The following is a 21303-nucleotide window of genomic DNA, read 5'->3' as shown; positions in this document are numbered from 1 at the left end:
GCGCACTTTAGGCATTAAATGAGGTGCATGCTGGTCTAGCCATGCAGCTCATTCAACAGTTAGCGCTTGCGCAATGGGTATTTGCGAAAAGGTCGACAGGAAAGTTGTATGCTGTTGTATGCCTGCTTAAAAAGTGGTAACAGACAACACATTTTGCAGATTTGAATCTAAAATATATTCTCAATGAAACCTAATTTTCTTTTTATCTGAGATAAACTGTTGTTTTTAGGCCAGAACCTGTGTGTGGATAACCAGCATTCTGACTGTACTCTGTGGATAACCAGCATTCTGACTGTACTCTGTGGATAACCAGCATTCTGACTGTACTCTGTGGATAACCAGCATTCTGACTGTACTCTGTGGATAACCAGCATTCTGACTGTACTCTGTGGATAACCAGCATTCTGACTGTACTCTGTGGATAACCAGCATTCTGACTGTACTCTGTGGATAACCAGCATTCTGACTGTACTCTGTGGATAACCAGCATTCTGACTGTACTCTGTATACAGGGTGTCCTGACATGGAGGAGACACTCGACCTGTTTGGTTGATGATTTTGCCATCTATTGACTTGGAGTCAATTTGCAGTCCACACGCTGCTCTGGGCTTGTCAGGTTTTTCATTCATCTTCAATTTTGCTGAAAGAACAAAATACAAAAACATTGTTTAAAGTTAAGCAGGTATTTGGAATCGTTCGATTTTGTAATTCTATATAAATTGAAACTAACATGAGAAAATTTATTTTCCGAAGGTGATCGGGTTTTTAAGATATTGCAGAAAATCAGGAGTGATTATGTCCATGCAGGAAGAATAATACATGTAATACCTGATTGGAGAAGCGTTGCTGCTGTGACGCTTTTCAGATTCAAATTTTTGGTGCATAAAATGTTGAAATGTTGAAAGTAAAATGTTTCTCAAATGCTTTATACGTGTAACAATGAAAGCTGCTGTAGGCTTCTAACCAATAGTTTGTATTGCCTTTAATTTTAAAAGTGATTACCAAACATAAACCACCCCTTAAACAAATTTCTGTTGTACAGCAAAAATGAGCAGGAAACGAGTCACAAACTGTATTTTTGTTGGGGGGGGGGGGGGGGCTGGTAGCCTTATTCTGGTAAGCATAATCTTGTTGTGCTTAGTAACTTACCTGTCTTCAATTTCCTTTGTGTGAGGGTAGTAAACTTTGAAGCCATAACCACTCTTTGAGAATGAGCCCTGAAGTTTTATAATAATAAGAAAAACAAACATTAAAATTAACTTTAAACATTCTACATTTAGCAGTAGATAGTGAAATGTTCAGCAGTAGATAAACAAAAATTCATTAGGGCATTAAATGTTCTTCCTTGATTGGTAGGGCTACATATTTTGCCAACATGTTTAAACTAACATGCACGTGAATTTGAGTTGCTTTTGCCTTAAACACACTTAAGCCTATTTAAACAAACCATTACAAGAGGTATACAATAAGCTGATAAACTTTGTGATACAAAATAACAAAAGTATTGACTTTATGAATACAATTACACTCCAAATTTATTTTTGTTTCCTAAGGAGCCTTCAAATAAACTTCCAACATTGTGATTTTATTACCCTGTCTTATATTTAATAAAGTTACAAACAAACTTTGAAGCCATGAGTGAACATAAGAAATAAAGACTTTAACCCTTTTGAGATTATTCATTTCTCTATAATCATCACCATACGCCCAGACATTTCCAAGACATTTTTGCAACCCCTTTTTACAGGTAAAATGTCAGGAAAATGAATAAGAAACAGAAATACTTGGTTTTGTTTTTAAGTTGTTGATTCTATGTTTACATGGGAAACATTGGAAAATGAAAATTTCAGTCCGAAACCTTTTCTTTGACCCCGGTATTTGAGCAAAAGTTTGTCAAATCTTGCAGCCATTTGCGGCCGCTCTTGGCATTAAGCCATTTTGGAGAACGTCCCTAAGTTATCTAAAAAACTCTGTAAACACCTTGCAATACTCACAGCATACTCACATGTGCCTATCCTGGGTGTCATTTTAGGTTTCAAAATCGCATACAAACATGCACAAAAGAGAGTCGACACCCAAAATGATGCGCATTGTTCAGAGGCGCATTCTGTATTGTGTAGGAAATCAATAGCTCCCCTTGCATAACGCGAAACGCTACAGGTACGCGCACATTTTTATGCACAGCTATTGTCCAATGATCTCCCTCCTTTTTGAGTGTGTGACGTCATATGCAATGGGTCTATAGAGGATTTGAAAAAGGCTGTTGTACTACCGGGTACTGTACTTACCGTATTGGTGCATTTGCAGTTGGCATTACTGATGGTAAATGGGTCGTACTTATCACCAAAGACAACTAAGTCAGGTAATGGATACAACCTCATGGCATTGTCATAGGACCAGTAGATTGGTGAGGCATGTAGAGGAAGAGGGCAGAGATGGGACTGGCAAACTACCGTCTTAACAAACTGTTAGAAAGAGAGAAACATGAGAGAAAGATTAATGTCGTTTTCCATTCATAATTATTGGAGTGGTAAAGTGGCAACACACAAGTTCAATGCGTGCGCAGTAAACAATGTCACCTACGTTGCATGCGCACAATGCTACATAAGAAACTGTAGACTTTGAGCTTTTGACTGAATTTTGAAGTAAATAAAGTGGCCTTTCCTGTGATGAATTATGACATTTGTAAGGTTTTGCTGATCGGGAAAATTATGAAATATGTGGTATGGATTGTTTTGTCATGAAAAGAATGTCGGTGGTCTCCGATCGTTGAAAACGAATTGAGGTTGTTTGCAAACATTTTCCTAGCGGGGGATATGCATTTGAACGGTAGACACAATAAGACACAAACTGAAAAAGGGGAATATAAAATGAAATAAAAAAAAACAAACACTTTCATACAATTTTGTTTAAGATATTTTTGGTTTAGAAGATTGAGAGAGTCGTAATTATTCAACTGATTTTGTGTTTGTTTTATAAGAATATTACAAAGAGGTAATTCCTATTGCATTTTTGTTTGCCGTATGCCGTTGGTTGAGAAGGACGCTTGAACGCGATGCAATCTGTGTATTTTTCTGTGGCGTAACCACAGACATATAATACCTAGTTCTTTATACTTCGCTCGTTAGGAAATGCGCCCGCCGGTGTTTCTGACAATTAGCGCTGGTCGTTATACGCCCACGGTAACACACATGGAACCTTTGAAGATGACTAGTTGTAACTCCTTATGTTCCTTGCTCTATGGTTGAACATATGTATGCCCAACTTCTCTGTGTGATTGGGTAATTTCTTGAGGTGTAGTGTACTCACATGGTTGGGAATCTCTGAGCTATTGTCCGGGAATCGGATGCAGTTCCTGCACATCTTCATTACAATGTCCTCTCGGAATACCACAATCTCTTGAGTACAATACTGTATCCTAGGAAAATTAGAATTTAGAAATGAACTTAATTAGATTCTTAAACTGAAAAAAAAAAAAAAAAAAAAAAAAAGGCAGAAGAAAGCGCTGTGGATCTCCTATAGCTCTTACAGTACGTGCAAGTATGAAATTGTCAAAACGTTGTACATCTCTGAAATTAATCGGGAAAAACACACAATACAAGCACTTAGATAAAGCGTTTTTCCACAGAGAATTTTTGTGACGTAACAAAATAGACCCTTCCCATGAAATATGCAAATTGCACATAGCGCGTGCGCACTAACGTTTTGGTTGGCAAAATGAGGGAACATCGCGCTGTTTTGTACACGACTAATGGGTGCGTGACGCAGACACAATTGCGCGTCTGCTTAGTGCACAACTCTATGGCGTTTGCAAACCAACAGGGTCTGTACGCATGAGTGAATGTAATTAGCATATTTCATGGGAAGGTTTCATTAACAAAGTTTCCCTATCATCTTTAAATGTCAATTTGCCCTTTCAAAAATAGCACAGGATTGCATAATTAATAAAAAAAGAATAAGTTTGGGACATAATGTGGGTTCTATATTTTTCTCCCTTTGGTGATTGCTTTATTTCTATTCAAATAGTTTACAGGCCTAAGGAGATTTGGAGAAATCATTTGCCTTGTTTTTCAATTTATGTTACTCCTGTAAACATTGCATACATTTGTGTTTAGTTGACCAGAAATCACTCATTTCAGAGTTGATAGGAATTTCTAATGACAGAAACTAATAATTCTGGCATGTAAAAAGACAAGTATTTACAAAGGTTCTACAAATCATATGTAACACAAATTTTCCTAAAAAACCACAACCACACCTGGTGCTTTTCTAACAGACCTCTGGTAATAGCTGGAGCCAGTTTTGTTGAGTGGGCATGTCGCCTACAATACAAATACATCAAACCTAGGAATAGGTGTCGAGTGTGGGTTCGAGATTCGTGTCCTTAACCAAGACACTTAACCATTATTGCTGCGACCTTCGGATGGGATGTAAAGCCAGTGGTCCCGTGTGTCGTGTAACGCACGTAAAAGAACCCGGTGCACTTATCAAAAAAAAAAAAGGGATTCGCCCGGTGTTCCTGGTTTGATTGGCAGTATATTGCGCCACAGCACCTTGAACCATTACACGGTGCTATAAATGAGTAGGTCTTATAATTCAAACAAAGTCCCATATACCTTGCAGGCAATACTGTATGTTACAGTGCCAGGAGTGTCACTGAGTAACGGATGTCATGCTATATAAGAAGCCACTAGTATTTTTATTATTGGACAGTGTCCTACCTGCATGGGTTTGTTGTGAATATCGCTGATGGAACCCGTCGTCGTATCTCCTCAGTAATAACAGCTGGTATGGGAGGCCTGGTGTTGCAAATTTTGAAAAAAATCATGGTCAAAAACTGCTCAAAATAAAATCAAAGTAGAAGATATTTTAGCAAGGTTTTGAACTGTTTTCCCGAACAGCAAGCTTAAATCTTTTTAACTAGCAGGACTCCACACTAATGACATAACTTTTGCTCAAAATACCTGGCTGTCAGACACCACTTATGCGATCACCGTGTTATCAACCCGCAAAACTGCACTGTATATTTATAGTCAGTACACATGTGTAAACATAAAACTCGAAATAGCATACAAAATTTTCTGAGATTCAGCTAGTCATCTTCTATTTTTAGCATTAGTGTGAATTGCTAAGAACATTAACTTAAAGAAAACTTAATCACTGTACTAGCCAAGAACCCCATGGAGAGAAGACAAGGAAGGCAAATTTAGTTTTAGATGCGGAAGGAAAACCCCAGAGTTATTCCAGGGAAACACCCACACAGTCAAGAAGGGACAGAAAACCTAATCCACATAGTGCCCTGGCGTAATAAGAACTGGGATCTTAGAGCTTGCAGGCGAGGAAAGATCCACTACGTCAAAGTTTCAAGGGGTATAATTGCATCTTACCTAGGCAGAATGGCTCCTGGTCCTGGGTCTTGAGGGCCAGGTACAAAGAGGAATTTGCTGCCCTCTAGCAGGCTGGGATACTCAGATAACATTTCAGCAAGAGCCTGGAAAGAGTCTAGTGAATAGACAAGGACATACAGGTTGTCACCTCAATCACTAAAAACAGCCATTTTATAAACACACTTGTTTCATACAGCACCAATGTAGTGACTCACCAACTTTGCATACAACTTTGTAGTTGTTCTCCTCCTGTTTTCTTTTAGTTTGTTTATCCTATTTTGTGTTTTAATTATTTTTTTCTAAATTGTAAATTCAAAATGCAATTCGGTCCTTGGACCACAAATTTGTTTTAAATAAACCATAAACCAACAGTGGCCAAGCAAATTGTAGTGTAGTCAGTTTAAGTCGTGTCTACCATTTGTTCACTCGCTATTCAGTTGTTAAACGCACGTGTTATTAAAGAAGTTCAGTTGTGTTTAGAATTACAAATGGAGTTATTTCCAGATTAGAGCACTGAAGTTTGGTCAATAAATGTTTAGAAACGTACTTCTACATACGTCTGTTTCATTTATTGATAGGACATAACACAAACTAACTTTGCACAGTATGTTATTATAGCACTTTTATATTAAAACGAGCGAGAGGAAATCAGCTGATAAGTTGTATGGCTGTTTTTGTTGGATAAAGTCCATCTCACCTGAGAGCAATTTAGCAGGGATCCCTTGCTAAATTGTAGCATGGTTGTAAAATTTTACAAAATGTGAAAGGACAAAACAAATTTCTACTGTCCTAGTTCTTTTGCAAAATATTGTCAAACACTAATACATTTTACAACCATGCTCAAATTAAGCAAGGGAACCCAATGGGAGACTTTCCAACACTAGGTGGCAGCAGACTTACCGGGTAAATTTCCATTGTTTACGTAGTTCTGAACATGCGCATAGTTCTAAAAACAATGGCTTTACCTGGTAAGTCTGCTGCCACCTAGCATCCCAGAAAGTCTCCTATTACATTGCTGTTGTGTGAATAGCGCTCAAGCTCCTTACCTTTGAGTGTTTTAACATGACTGCTTCCATAGGGCTTAGATGTAAAATTCCCACAGAAAACAAAACAGGTCGGAGGCATCTCTGCATAGCCGCTAAAGAGAACGTTTAACTTCTCTCGGACTTTGAGTTGGTCAAGCCAAATGTCAGACAGAAAGACAAACATGGCCTCTTCATTGTCTTTCTCGATTGCTTGGAGCTTGGTGGATGCCTTGGCACAGGTTGGAGACGGCCCACCAAAGAAGTTCATGCTACCGAAGTAGCTTCTGAAAGTTGTAAAGAAACAGCAGTAAATTAAAGTCAGCAAGAACAAAAGAAAATGTTGCAAATGTTAAACAGCCTAGATTATTTATTGTTGAGGTATACCATGGCCTTTCTGGATCCCAGGAAACACCCTTGTTTACAGCTTTTCTCTCAGACTTCTGAACTAAAGCGATTAAGTCTACTTTTGAGCCATCCTTGGTTACCAAAACACAATACTAAAACATTCACGCCTGGAGATGTGTTCCCATGCAAATTATCTTCTGGATGTTGTGGCAGAGCAATCTAGTTGATCGGTCCAACCTGGTGTTGTCAGCAGCAGAGATCCGGGTCATGACACTTGTGCCCTTGAGCAAGGCACTTAATTATAATTGCTTTGTAAAAAGTTTGGAAGCAATTGCATCCTGATCTACCAGCCAGGCTCCTAGTGGATGATACCCATGCCTACATCCTTACGGTCTGTGTAGGGGGTAACCCTGTTTCAGCCCTAGGAGTAGTTGGCAATGTGTCCCTGGTGGCAGTTCATTTGGGTTTACAGCCAAAATCATTTTAGTGTAACCCTCACATTGAAGTGGCCGTCCTTGGCCTTGTGGGGCAATTTCTTAAAAAAAAATTTTGATGCGGCCCATTTAAAGCCATTGGACCCTTTCAGTACAGAAAAAAACTAAAAAAGTTCACAGATTTACAAATAATTTACAGGGTTTACAGAAGGTAATGGTGAAAGACTTCTCTTGAAATATTAGTCCATGAAATGCTTTACTTTTTGAGAAAACGGTAAAACAATATAAATTCTCGTTAGCGAGAATTACGGATTTATTTTAAACACATGTCATGACACAGCGAAACGCGCGGATACAAGGGTGGGTTTTCCCGTTTTTTTCTCCCGACTCCGATGACCGATTGAGCCTAAATTTTCACAGGTTTGTTGTTTTATATATAAGTTGTGATACACGAAGTGTGGGACTTGGACAATACTGTTTACCGAAAGTGTATAATGGCTTTAACACTGTATCTATTACCATGCACAATGATGCCCGGCCCTGGTCTATAACAGCTTAATTTTAATGATTAAGCAAATGACAGTAGTAACACTCTCGTTTATACATCAGAGCAATAGCTACTGGATGAGTCTGGTACCTTGTGGATTCAGCCAGTTCAGGTGGAGGAAAACCGAATGCGTTGATGTGGAATACTTTATCCTCATACCAGCCCTCCGCTAACACAAAACAGTTCTCTGTAAACAGACCTGTGTGGAACTGGTGCAATGTGGGTTAAGGAATAACATAATGAAGAATAAGTAGGATTTGAAACTTTGCATGGTGGAAATACAATATGGAAAGGTTTGCGGTTTGCTCTGAGAGACGATCGGAGCATACTGATCGAAACGTTGAGTTAAACCAACGGTTCTTTTCAGAACCACCCCAACTCATTAGAGATAGTCATTACATGGTGTTACCGCAAACCTTTCCAAAATGAAGAATCTTGTTGTGGATACTTGATTTTATGAGGGAAAAATGTGATTTTGCTTTTGAAGAATCCTAAGAACTCCTTTTACTCTATTATCCCTGTAGGTGCCACCACAGGACCTAATTTCATGGCTCTGCTTACCGATGAATTCTGCACTTAGGATCATCATTCTTTGCTTACATGACAATCGTCAATATTCTATGCTAGCTGTGTATAAAGCAGAGAATGCCCAGTAATGTGGAGTACATACACCCATAAGCAAAAATTCCCTGCTAAACCATAAATACGCTTGACGTATAGCACCGATTCTTTGCCTAAGGTCATGAAGGTAAGCAGAACCATAAAATTGGGCCCAGGCATTCCAGGTGGCTAGAAGGGCACTGAATATGTCGGTTTGCACTGTGCTTTGTTTTACAAGTCTTTTAGAATCTCTTTTCAAATTTAATTTATGTTAAAGGGATGCTGCAGTGAATTAAAATAAAACAGTTAATTTTGCTGTCATTTATTTCTGATATACGTCATGTATGTACTGAACCTAAATAAAATGTGTTTTGTTTTTTCCCGATATATCTCACTTGCGTAATTAGCGAATAAGTCATGCCCCCCCCCCTTTGTGGAATGTTACCGCCCCCCTACCATCGACGTCACGTGGGGAATTCAAACATATCGGCGGCAAAAAGAGTCTGGTCCCTAACTACACGCGCCTAGGTACCAGGCCACACAGTGCACATGTCTCTATATGCACACAGACAGGGGGCCCGACGGCTCGGGTTCCCGACATGACGTCACGTTTATGCCCCTTTTAGGGACGGGGTGGGTTCCCCTAATCTCTTGAAAACCATTTTTAAAATACTTGCGCATTTAATAAAAAATAATAAAAAATATTTCAGGTTTAAAAAGTCATGTTTAATCGTTTAAATTATTTTTTAAAAAACTGCAGCCACCCTTTAATAATATTAATAATAATAAAATAATAAGCATTTATATAGCGCCATCTATCTAGAAAACTAATCCGAGGTGCTGGAGAGGAAAAGAAACCGAAACAAAGAAGTTTATACACAGAAAAGGATCAAACGAGTGCCTAATTATCGTGACTTAGGAAACAAATAGGTTTTTAGTTGCAATTTAAATGTGTCTAATGAAGAAGCTGTGCGAATGGTTATTGGTAGAGTATTCCAAAGGGTTGGTGCTGCATATGAAAAAGCCCTATTACCATAAGAGGTGTGTGTCCTCGGAGTCACAAGAAGACACTCTCCGAATCCTAAAACAACCAGTTGGGAGACATTACACAAAGAACACTGAGTCCTTGGCATCTTTACCCCCATGTCCAGCCATTGGTGCCCCTTCACAAATTTCCAATAAACTTTTAAGACTTTCCATTGGAAGTGCCCTTTCGTAAGTAAAATGGCCTTGCCCTCTTCCAAGATAAAATTCCAGGCCTGAACCAATACTGATGTATAAAGGATATTGCCTCACTGAGGTCAAGCTGCACTGCTCCTGTTGGATCTTCCAAGAAGAACTTGCCCTGTCAAACATAAGAAGACCAAGTGTATGTGATTTGAGGCATTGCATGGTTAGGTATCAATATATATTTAGTTTGCAGTAACACCATGTGTGTATCTACTTGCTAGATAGAATATGTTCTTTTGAGAACATGTCGTGCTTTATATTCTATTACCACGGAGTAGATTTTCGGAATTCGGGAGACTTCTCAGTTCCGAAAAGAACTGTCCTGATTATTAACTACTACTTGGGCGGAAGGTAGGAAAACGTCCGCAACCACTACTTTAGCTTTAGTGGATCGACGGGACTTCTCTTTATAAACTTTACTACCACGGAGCGAGGTTCTGAATTGGTCCCAACGTTTCGACTTGCTTGCTCTTATCATCTGACAAGAAGCACAATACACTAAGAAGTGGTAGACAAGTAGTACAATATATTGTGTTTCTTGTCCTCAGGGCCCAATTTCATAGAGCTGATTAAACACAAAAAGTAGCCAAGCAACAAAATTGTGCTTACTAGTTACCAGCCAAACTGCTATGTTCGCATGTACAGTTTGTGACTGGATAATTCTGCTCACTTCTGCCAAGCAGAAAGTTCTTGAGCGATATTTTTTGCTGAAGCAGCTCTATGCAATTGGGCCTTGCACTTAATGTGACCCAACATGTACATAAAAACAAACCGGTGACAGCTTATTGGTTCTATTGGTCATCCAAATCACAATAAATCAGTGGGAAAAAACATAAAAGCAATGTTTTCACTGTCTCATTTCTTAACAACTAGAGCATTTCAGGTGAGCGTGTTTCGGGGAATTTGTATCGTTAAACAGAAGGCCTCCCAGGGAAAGATCAAAAAGGCCTCACTACAATGCCGTTTAAATCCGTCTTAACAAAATCTTGGCTGGTATTTGAAAGGAAAGGAATAGCTCCCATATAAAGGCGTAAGACACAAATCCATCCAAAGTGTTAATCCGTTCATTGAATAGGGGTGCCAAACCAAAACAACAGGGTTTCTGTGAAACAATCTCAATACATGTGTGACCTGTTGATATGACCCCTGCCAACACAATAATAAATAAGAATAATAATAAGACTTGTAATGCGCACATATCCACCCTGCTGGGTGTTCAAGGCGCACACACAAAAACTTTGATGCTAGTTTATATGACCGCCGTTGTGTGTTGCATAAAAGTGCTGTATATCATTAGGTCCTCTGAAGTGAATTGGTTTAAATAACAATATCCACATGAAGACAATGAAACAATTTCCGTCAACAAATTTCTTGCCCATAATAAGATCGAGTTAAGAATAAGATATATTTTACCTCTTTGAGTTGAGTGAGCATGCCCAATACGATGATTTCACCAAGCTTGGCAGTGCTTCCAAGTAGAAACTCCACTGATTTCAGCTGTCATTAAACAACCAAATATACAAATCTTATAAACCTCTCACTAAAATTTAAAATACATTACTTAATGACGAAAGCTATTACATATACAATTATACGGTTGGGCGTGATCCCTGGCTACACATCAGATAACCATTGTATGGCTTTCGACTGGCATCCTCTCGAACAATGAAATTGACAAAATAGGTACACCGCCAACATGGGGCTAGATAGCTCAGTTGGTAGAGCAGGCCTTGCATTTCCTTCTTGAATGGGCACATCAATTTTCCTCTGGTATGGGGCACTTCTTTTGGGAAAATGTATATGTATTGGTACTTTGCAAAAGGGCACTACAGAAATTGCTGTGGGTGCCGCTAGAAGTCTTTTATTCCTATCTGAAAGCACACAAATTGGTCCAACAAGGGTGTTTTTTCTTTCATCATTTTCTCGCAACTTAGATGACCGATTGAGCCCAACTTTTCACAGGTTTGTTACTGTATGTATATGATGGGATACACCAAGTGAGAAGACTGGTTTTTGACAATTACCAAACGTGTACCTTCCCTTTAATGCAGAGATAGAAATCAATCATTAAAGGTTGCAGTCATTCTTGCTTGGGACACTTTACTTTTTTCCCAAGAATGAACTAACACTCTCCAGTAAAAAAGCTGACCTGAAACTTCCTGATGGACGGGTCTGTTGCAGCCCCAGGTATCGGAGGAGTGAAGAGGCTGTGCCGAGATGTTCTCTGAAGTAGAAGACTGTAACGATCTCGGAATAAGTCTGCTTTGGCCTGGGCATCAGCATGTATACAGGGCACCGATTCATTCCTTTAAAAGTACATAAACAATTGGAACAAAAATGGTCAGTGAAACATTATGACAATTACCTCAGCTGTCAACTATTAAAGCTGTCAACCTTTTAGATTACTCCATTTTTTTTTTCAATGGTGACCTGAGACTATTTTTCAACCATGAAACAGCTTCAGTTCGCGCTATTTCGAACACTGTTTGTTGTGACCCACTAGCACTTGGAAAAACCCAAGATACAAAGTGTTTGCTTGTAATCCTGGGCAGTTCCATGTGGCTCCATTGAGTTAAGGAAAGAGCAGTTTTGGGGCGATACAGTGATCAAAAGGTGAAATCCCAGTGAGTGCTAATTACATGAGCGATGGTGTTGTTTCTTACATTGTCAGGGTTTTATTTGGACACCGATATTGCCCCCCCCCCAACCAAAAAAAACCATTAAAATAAATAAAACCCCATAACCCAGAAACAAACCCAAGTAAATAAAAGTTCTTGCGGTGTTCCGACTATTCCACAACTGTGCAGGTGTTCCGGAAATTAATACTGTGGGTGTTACTGTTACAAGGCTTTTATTCAACAGAAAAACCCGACCCAAAGTTGTTAAAAATCTCTGTACTTACTTGATGAATTTTTTCCTGTCTTGATTGTAGGTAAACCTTGGAATGGAGAAAGCGTCAATGACGGCAAACGCCCTCTCGTTCTCTTCCTTTTCACCCTCGTTACATTCATCCACTGCTGCTTTCAGAATCTCCATGGATACAAGTGATGATGTCACTGCGAGGAGTTTTATTTAGATTGTCATTTTTTAATCACAGAAAGAATGTACGCAAAAATGGACATATGGATGCGTCACTATCTCTAGGAAACCTTACATGTATGTAAACTGCTCACAAAAAGTACGGAAACTTTTTTCAATCCAGTATATTTGTTATTATTTAATACTCTCCTTGTATATGGTATATATCAATGCAAAGCTGAACTGTTTCTCTTTAAAATGATACCACATTTGCAATGATTACATGTTGCTGGACTTGGCTACATGCATAACAATGAGGCAAAGTCACAAATCAAATGTGCCACAAAATTACCGTGAATGGTCAATAGGTAATGCTCATTAATCAAACCGATCAAGCTTTTCAGAACCATTACACAATGATTTGCACCAGTGAGCTCATCGGACACAATTTACCCTCATCTCATGAAAAACACCTTGTTTGATGGGTATTTGCAAGACGATATTCTACAGCCGGATGCATTCCCATACTTGCAGACTTTGGACCAAACTCCATCTTTCAAGATGACAACGCTCGCCCCCATCGAGCCCGACTGGTGACTGACTACCTGAAAAATGTTGGGGTGCACCGGATGGATTGGCCCGCTAACAGTCCAGACCTGAATCCCATGGAACATCTGTGGGACCAGCTTGGCCTCGCTGTCCGCGCCAGAACCACCAACACATCAACTGTGGCTGACCTAACCAGGTTCCTTAATGAAGAATGGAACGCCAATTCCTCATCATCAGCGCATCAAAAGACTTGTGTGCAGCATGAGAAGAAGGTGCCATGCTGTCATCAACGCCTTCGGATCATCCACTTGTTACTGAACTTTTTGTATCAATAAAGTGTTTTAAGATCAGTAAATTGTCTTGCTTTATACCAAATTTCTTGTCTCAATCAAGTGGATTAAGATCAGTAAGTTGTCTTGCTTGTTTGAATTACACTGTCAATTCATACAGTAACACAATAATATTGCTAATTTTGGCACATTTGATTTGTGACTTTGTCTCATTCTCATTAACATGGTCAAGTCCAGCAACATGTAATCATTGCAATTGTGGTATCATTTTAAAGAGGAACAGTTCAGCTTTGCATTGATATATACCATATACAAAAAGAGTATTAAATAATAACAAATATACCAGATTGAAAAAAGTTTCCTTACTTTTTGTGAGCAGTTTATTTGACATGTCTAATACCTTTTTGTCATTTACAAGTTAAATCAGTTATAAGTGAGCAACAATCACACCCTAATACATTTTTTTAAACTCCATGTGAAAGCCTTTACCAAATCAAGGATATGTATGTATCCCTTTTTGATGCTATTTATCAGGAAGTTAGTTGCCAGCATAAAATACACAACAGTTTGGCATTTAAATCTACAAAAACAATGTTTTTAAAAAGGTCATCCCTTTTGGCCTGTTTTAGCTTGATTATCCATACTGATATTTCCAACAAATGGCTCAATATAGCTTGATCACATCGCATAATATTTGCTTCATTGTGTACTTTTACTGCAGGTTTGTCTAAAACAAGGCTCAAAGCCACTATTGGTAAGGGGGCTACAGGAAGAAAATATTAAAATGAAAATAACTTGGGGGTGTGTGATGCGGAGGGGGGGGGGGGCTGAAAGTATGATTTATTTCTGAATTTCCAGTATGAATTGTAGGATTGAGAGAAACACACACCAGGCAGTTCCAAAGACATGGAGTACCAGTACGTGGAATAAAGCTGTTGGAATGGCGAAAGTAAATGGGTGAGAACAAGCAGAAAGCCTGGTTTCACGCTCAACCACCCTAAGGAGGAACCAGGTGACGTCCAACACACTGGTGGCAGATTTAACAAAAAAATATCTGCAGAAAAGAAAGAGGCTGATTACAGGCTGATGGCAGGAAAGAGGATGTAACGTTGATCCCAACCTTCCCCAACAAGAACAATACGCACAATAAGGAATGCCAATCTGTTGCTCTCTCTGAGCTGTATTACTTACAGGGTTGTTTCTGGACTGTCTCAAGAATCCTTTCGAGACATTCCTCTCTCTCTTGTATATCGTTAACTGACACCAAAGCCTCCACTAAATACTTCAAAGCATCGCTGCAAAGATACAACATTTGCTTACTATCATCGCAAATTAATGTTTTTCAAACTAAGAACTTTTCAGTAAACAAAATAAGCAGAAGATTATTGGCCTAAATTTTACAGTTTCTTACACGACTTGGGTTTGGCTTTGTTAAGCTGCGTGTTCTTATTTTCTACTCAGCCAAAGTACAAATGGTTCACCAACCACACATACATGGAATAAAAAAATAACTCCTGCATTGTAATGGCGACTGTGAAGAGACTGATGTTAGCCTAATAAAAGAGAGCCAATTACAGCTCACCAAGGTGGGCTACCGCCCCACCCCCCTCACCACTCTCTCTCGAGGCCTTTTCACACTATCGACCTTCGATCCGTGTCGAACCTTATCTGGATAGGGTCCGTGTTGGTTCGGTAAAATTTCAACACAGATTCAAACAGCTTCGCTTTCACACTAGCTCTGGCTCTGCACAAGATCAGCTTTTTGGGTTACATAAAAGTGTAACTTTTAATCTGAATAATGTGCGATCGTTTCACACTGCAAGGTCTTACGACTACGTTACACGGATTGAAGCAAGTGAAGTAGGACGCGGCTACTTTTTATGTACGCAGCGCCTTTTGTCAGTTTGTATGCGGTTTTCATTTAAGTGCTGGACAACTGTACGTATGTGCACAGTAGATGGCGCCACGCACACTCAACCTGGATCGCAAATTAACCCGGAGGTGTTTACTTCTAGAAACTATAAGGCTCCCCTGTGAGCCTTAAAGGGGTCTAGTATTTTGGGCCTCTGTAACGCTATACGTTTTTCAAATCAGCGTTAATAGGTGAAAGTTTTATGACTGTTAGCCAGCAATAACTGAAGTTTCTTTTGTACTACACTACCAAAACTTTCCCCACATACTCAATATACATTCATAATGTTTGTATTTCTTTTTTGTTGAGTGAAATTAAAAAACATCGTCAAAAAATACAATTTTCTGCTCGGTACTTACTGTTGTTTTTCTGCCGCATCGCACGTTTTTGACTTCTCAATAACGCTCAACGCTTTATCTTTTGGTCACTCGACCACCAAGCGCTGTACACCACCAGCCTACTCGCCGAACTACCAAGCCACCACCGAGTTGGGAAAAGTTTCCGTATGGCGCCACCACTTTTTCATTCGAAATAAAACAATATAGTATCTAATTTACCTGATTGATATATCCCTTTTTGTAAAAATGAGTGAAAAAGTGGTGGCGCCATACGGAAAGTTATCCCCGAGTTGGACTAAACCATTCTTTGAAAGGTGTGTTACAAACCCGTGTGGCAGTGCGTGCGCTGTTTATTTACAATAATACCCACCGTTGGAGATAGATAGAGATTTATTTATCAATCAACCGACCTACCTCCAGCAGGCAGGGTAGGGTTGGTTTCGACACGGATAAAGCGCCATATCCAGATCGACACCGTGTGTAAAAGTTGTAGTGTGAAAACGTCAGTGCACATTATCTGGATCGTATCCGTGTCCAACATTAGGTGAAAATAAAGGTCTTATTTTTATGTTGATCTTTACCCCCCCCCCCCCCCCCGCCATGCCATGCCCCCCCCCCCCCCCTAGCCCACCTTGTTGAGCTGTTAATGGCTCCGCTTTTAACATCGGTCAGTGATGAGACCGATGTTAAAAGCGGAGCCATTAACAGCTCAACAAGGTGGGCTAGCCCCCCCCCCCCCTCTCTACAAAAAAGTAAAAGCAGAAGTAGGCCTACAATACAAACATACAACCAATTTTTCCAACAGCATGCACTCACCTTCTTAACGAAAGACCATTCATCTTGAAAGCGGAGTTAACTTTGGATTTGATTTTGGCTGCCATTCTAATTCTTGTGATCGGAATGTATTCGGTGAAGAAAGTAGGAAAGTTTTAAGTTGACATTGACAACAAAAAACTACTTGCGCTGGTCCGCAATGTTTCTGTGCATAAGATTTCCCGCGGTTGCACAAAACAAGAGAAAAATAGCGCCACCAAGCGATAACATTGACATTTCATATCCCCGTCTTCATAAACGTGTTGATCTCCAGTTTGAAGTTCGCAACCAGACTACTGCGTACAGAAAATACGCATTGAACGCAGTAAGGTAAGGAGGCCCCACAAGGACACACCATTAACTATTCAAACAATGCTTATAAATTTGTTGCTAAGTAATTCTCGTTTTATGAACAAAAAGACGGATTTCGAAGATTTTATGTGTTAAAAACGCCCACATTCAAAAGTAAATTATGATCTCCTCGATCCTAGCCACACCTCTATTATAAAAGAGATGTGATCAGTGGCCTAGGCCTACCCCCCCCCCCCCCCCTAGCATGCCTAGGTAAAGAAAACAAAGAAGAAAACATAATCAAGCAGTCAACACACAGTCATGCTTTACTCTTTTTTGTGTGATTAAATATTTTTCCAGATTAATGTCCAAACTATTAGGCCGAATTATTGCCATTAAAGAACTAAAGCATAGATTGTGTCACATGTTTTTAAAAGTTTACATAGGGAGTGGACACTATTGTTAACTACTCAAAATAATTATCAGCATAAAACCTCACTTGGCAATGAGTAATGGGGAGAGGTTGATAATAATATAAAACATTGTGAGAAACGGCTCTCTCTGATGTGACGTAGTTTTCGAGAAAGAAGTAATTTCCACGAATTTGATTTCGAGACCTCAAGTTTAGAATTTGAGGTCTCGAAATCAAGCATCTAAAAGCACACAACTTCGTGTGACAAGGGTGTTTTTTTCTTTTATTATTATCTCGTAACTTCGACGACCAACTGAGCTCAAATTTTCACAGGTTTGTTATTTTATACATATGTTGAGATACACCAAGTGAGAAGGCTGGTCTTTGACAATTACCAATAGTGTCCACCTGTGGTAACATTGTAGCTCACTGTTTGTTGAAATGTTGGCCGAATAAATAATAATAATAATAACTAGACATTAGGTGTTTGTGAACAAACACAAAGCTGTTCCGTGTTCTTTTGCTTTGATTATGTGTTAAAATTACCAAGGAGTCTATAACTGAAAAAAAGTTTGAAAAATACTGTACAGTGTCTTGAGTTACGGTGCCACTTCATGGGGTCACGGTAACCTAAGACTAATCTGTAACGCCCAAGGAGTCTGTAACTGAAAAAAAGTTAGAAAATCGGTTGTGTAGTTCTTGAGATATGGTGCCACTTCTGGTTGACCCGAAAGTAGAGGTCAACTTGGGGTCATGGATTTTCAAAGTTTATTTTTAATGCCTTAGGAGGATAAAACTGAACAAACAGGATTGAAAATCGGTTGTATAGTACTTGGCGTATGGTCCAACTTCCGGTTCACCCGGACGTAGAGGCCAACATGGGGTCACGGGTTTTCACAGTCAATATTAATGTCAAGGAGTCTGTAAGTGAAAACAAATTGAAAATCGGTTGAGTAGTTCTTGAGATATGGTCCCACTTCCGGTTGACCCGGAAGTAGAGGTCAAATTGAGGTCACGGTTTTTCCAAGTTTTTCTCCTATCCCCAAGGAGTCTTATAACTACAAACAGTCGACATTATTAAAGAAGAATGTCGTCTTCCTGTGATAATTTATCTCGGAATGTCGACATCATAAAAGTAGGATGTCGTCTTCCTGTGATAATTTATCTCGGGATGTCGACATCCTAAAAGTAGGATGTCGTCTTGCTGTGATAATTTATCTCGGTATGTCGACATCCTAAACGTCAGTTGTCATCTTCCTGTGATAATTTATCTCGGGAAGTCGACATTCTAAAAGAAGAATGTCGTCTTCCTGTGATAATTTATCTCGGAATGTCGATATCCCAAAAGTAGGATGTCGTCTTGCTGTGATAATTTATCTCGGGAAGTCAACATCCTAAAATTAGGATGTCGTCTTCCTGTGATAATTTATCTCGGGAAGTCGACATCCCGAAAGCATAGTATACTTGCTTAGTCTACACAGAAGGTAATAAATAATTTATTACAAGCAAATGCAATCGTACAATAACAGAAAACAAAAACTAAAAATCAATGCAAATCACATGTAGGGGATGGAGGGGCCCATAAAAAGCAAACCTTAACGAGTACGGACCCCCCCTTTTTTTCTAACGAAGAAAGCAATGTAAGCAATTCTATTTAGTGGGTGTAATCTTATGTAGCGGCAAAACAATTCAAAATTACAGGAAGAACAAACACAAAAACATTTAGCGTAAAATAAAACTTAACCATATATTTAAATGAAACAGATAAACAAAATACCCAAATGCACTTTTGGTATTGTCATTGTTAAACTCCGGTTCCATTGTGTGCTTTATGTTACCCTCCACGCATAGATTTTCATGTGAATAGTAGCTGTGTATGATTCATGGTTCGCTGAATAATGTGGCGATAACAAACTTTTATCCTTTTGATCACCATCAGCCCATGTATAATAAACTTCAAGGGCGGACGATTGCACTTTTGACATTGTCATTGTTTAAACTCCGGTTCCATTGTGTGCTGTCTGTTACCCTCCACACATAGATTTTCTTGTGAATAGTAGCTGTGTATGATTCATGGTTCGCTGAATAATGTGGCAATAACAAACTTTTATAATTTTGAACTGAATGTTTGATTTATTATCTAGAGGTAAATGCTTGAGGCCAGTAAGAGTATTGTGCACGTAAACCATGTAGTTTTTGTTGGAAACCGTTCGCTAACAGCCATTTATGTTACCCTTTGAAATAAAATCAGAAAATTTATAAGTTTGCTTGTTGCATAAAATTAAATTGAAGATGATGCCTGAATTGATTTTTACAATCAGAGTTGGACTCTAGACTGACGTGTTGGACTCCTTGAACACTCCAAGTGCTAGTGCAATTCCAATACTTATGCTGATGTTCTCATGATGTCAGCATCAACAGGAAGTTCCAACAACTTTGTCCCCTTGTACAATTAAATATGCAAATATGGGTCACGTGGTTAATTAATTACGATTTTTAATTTTTTTGGGGTCGGTGGTTTGATGTTTGATCTAGTAAAAGTTGATTTCACAGAACTCTTAACCACCAAATTATGGTCACCATTTTTCGCGTACTGTGTTTTTAAACATCATCGTGTCATGCATGCACACAGGTTATGTTGGGCTAACATTTGAGAAAAAGAAAAGGCAACACTATCGATATAAAGATAAGAATCAAACTTAAATATTACAAAAAGAAATATATTTTTAGTTTTGGGGGATAAAAAAATATTGATTTCGGACGGAGATTCGAACTCGTAATTCTCAGATATGTAGTCGCGACTGATGACCACTAGGCTAGAAGGGCACGATGTAAAAATGGTGGGTTTTTACATGTGTGCATCAACAGAGGGGATTATGATCCGGCGAAATAATTCTCGTTTCATGATTTTGCTACCATTGTCACTAAATATGAACTGCTAACGCCTATAACTATTAAGTAGGGTTGAAATGTAGTATTAGATTGCCTTAAGGGGGTTTTTGACGACGACGTCGATGTCGTCAAAAACCCCTATCTAATTACGCACGTTCGTTTTAACGAAAACCCATGCACAGAGTAATTGGTTCAGAACGCGGTTAGAAAAACAAGAACAAATTTAACGCACGTTCTAACGAAAATCCCAAACCTCCGTACTTTGTGCGTGTACAGAGTAATGTGTCCAGAACGCGGGTAGAAAACAAAATAGTATAGACTCCTCTCAAAAAGTCAACAACTCATTGAGGTACATGCTGTGTTGTATTACCAAAGAGAATGTTTCACAATAACATGAAAGTGACTGCATCAAAATTACAAATTAAAAAATTCAAATGAAGACCACGTGGTTAATTAATGAAGAATTTTTACACTTTTTTGTTAGAGTAAAGCTTATGTTCTAAGCTTCAATTTGATATATGATTTAACTATTTTATCCTCATACTTTAGGAGTAGGGGCCTGAACAAAAACGCTGTAAAAACGCTATGGGGTTTTAGGCGGAAACAAAGAATAATACTAATAATAATAAAAATAATAAAAATCTCGACGAAAACAACACCTGTTCCGACGGTAGGTCGGAACAGCTAATAATAATAATAAAAATAATAAAAATCTCGACGAAAACAATACCTGTTCCGACGGTAGGTCGGAACAGCTAAAAATAATAAAAATCGCGACGAAAACAACACCTGTTCCGACGGTAGGTCGGAACAGCTAATAAAAATAATAAAAATCTCGACGAAAACAATACCTGTTCCGACGGTAGGTCGGAACAGCTAATAAAAATAATGAAAATCTCGACGAAAACAACACCTGTTCCGACGGTAGGTCGGAACAGCTAAATAATAAAAAATCTCGACGAAAACAACACCTGTTCCGACGGTAGGTCGGAACAGCTAATAATAGTACTCTAAGAAGTTTGATCGTTTAATAATAGCAAAATTTCCGCACATAATCTGTGTTTTTTTTTGGTGTTTTTTGCGCGAGCATGCTTGGTCAAATGAATAAATAAACTTGCAGGGAAGGGGGGGGGGGTAAGAACGCCCAGCCCCCGTGCCCCAACCACGGGCTACGCTTCTGGTGAATGGTTTGATCTTGATAACCGTCCGGTAAGACAATA

The 21303-nt window shown here is 39.0% G+C and overlaps 1 protein-coding gene across 3 annotated transcripts; it reads right to left on the bottom strand.

The window, feature by feature from the left end:
- Positions 1–555: 555 nt before the first annotated feature.
- On the bottom strand, positions 556–16666 carry LOC117300277 (DNA polymerase epsilon subunit 2-like). Of its 3 annotated transcripts, XM_033784029.1 has the most exons (15): positions 16090–16232; positions 15697–15854; positions 14617–14720; positions 12471–12624; positions 11718–11874; positions 10982–11065; positions 9627–9683; positions 7829–7950; positions 6434–6696; positions 5388–5502; positions 4722–4799; positions 3310–3418; positions 2289–2465; positions 1150–1217; positions 556–640 (listed from the first exon to the last, which is right to left on the bottom strand). In XM_033784029.1, the coding sequence occupies exons 4-15, from the start codon at positions 12602–12604 to the stop codon at positions 622–624; spliced, it is 1383 nt and encodes a 460-aa protein (XP_033639920.1). In that variant the 5' UTR covers positions 12605–12624; positions 14617–14720; positions 15697–15854; positions 16090–16232; the 3' UTR covers positions 556–621. The 3 variants fall into 3 exon arrangements, with proteins under 3 accessions (XP_033639920.1, XP_033639905.1, XP_033639912.1); XM_033784014.1 differs by lacking the exons at positions 15697–15854; positions 16090–16232 and adding an exon at positions 16492–16666; XM_033784021.1 differs by lacking the exons at positions 14617–14720; positions 15697–15854; positions 16090–16232 and adding an exon at positions 14315–14379.
- Between the last annotated feature and the right edge of the window lie 4637 nt (positions 16667–21303).

This window comes from Asterias rubens, chromosome 1 (genome assembly GCF_902459465.1).
Source record: "Asterias rubens chromosome 1, eAstRub1.3, whole genome shotgun sequence".
Taxonomy (NCBI): domain Eukaryota; kingdom Metazoa; phylum Echinodermata; class Asteroidea; order Forcipulatida; family Asteriidae; genus Asterias; species Asterias rubens.
The sequence above is the reverse complement of the archived record's forward strand: the minus strand, read 5'-3'. Positions and strand labels throughout refer to the sequence as shown.

Coding starts and splice junctions, on each gene's coding strand:
- LOC117300277 (XM_033784014.1), bottom strand. CDS start 16,556: ATGGCAGCCAAAATCAAATCCAAAGTTAACTCCGCTTTCAAGATGAAT. Junction 11,066..11,717: donor CGTCCATCAGGAAGTTTCAG/GTCAGCTTTTTT, acceptor GTTTAATGACAG/CTGAAATCAGTGGAGTTTCT. Junction 6,697..7,828: donor GAACTGGCTGAATCCACAAG/GTACCAGACTCA, acceptor TACAACTTTCAG/AAGCTACTTCGGTAGCATGA.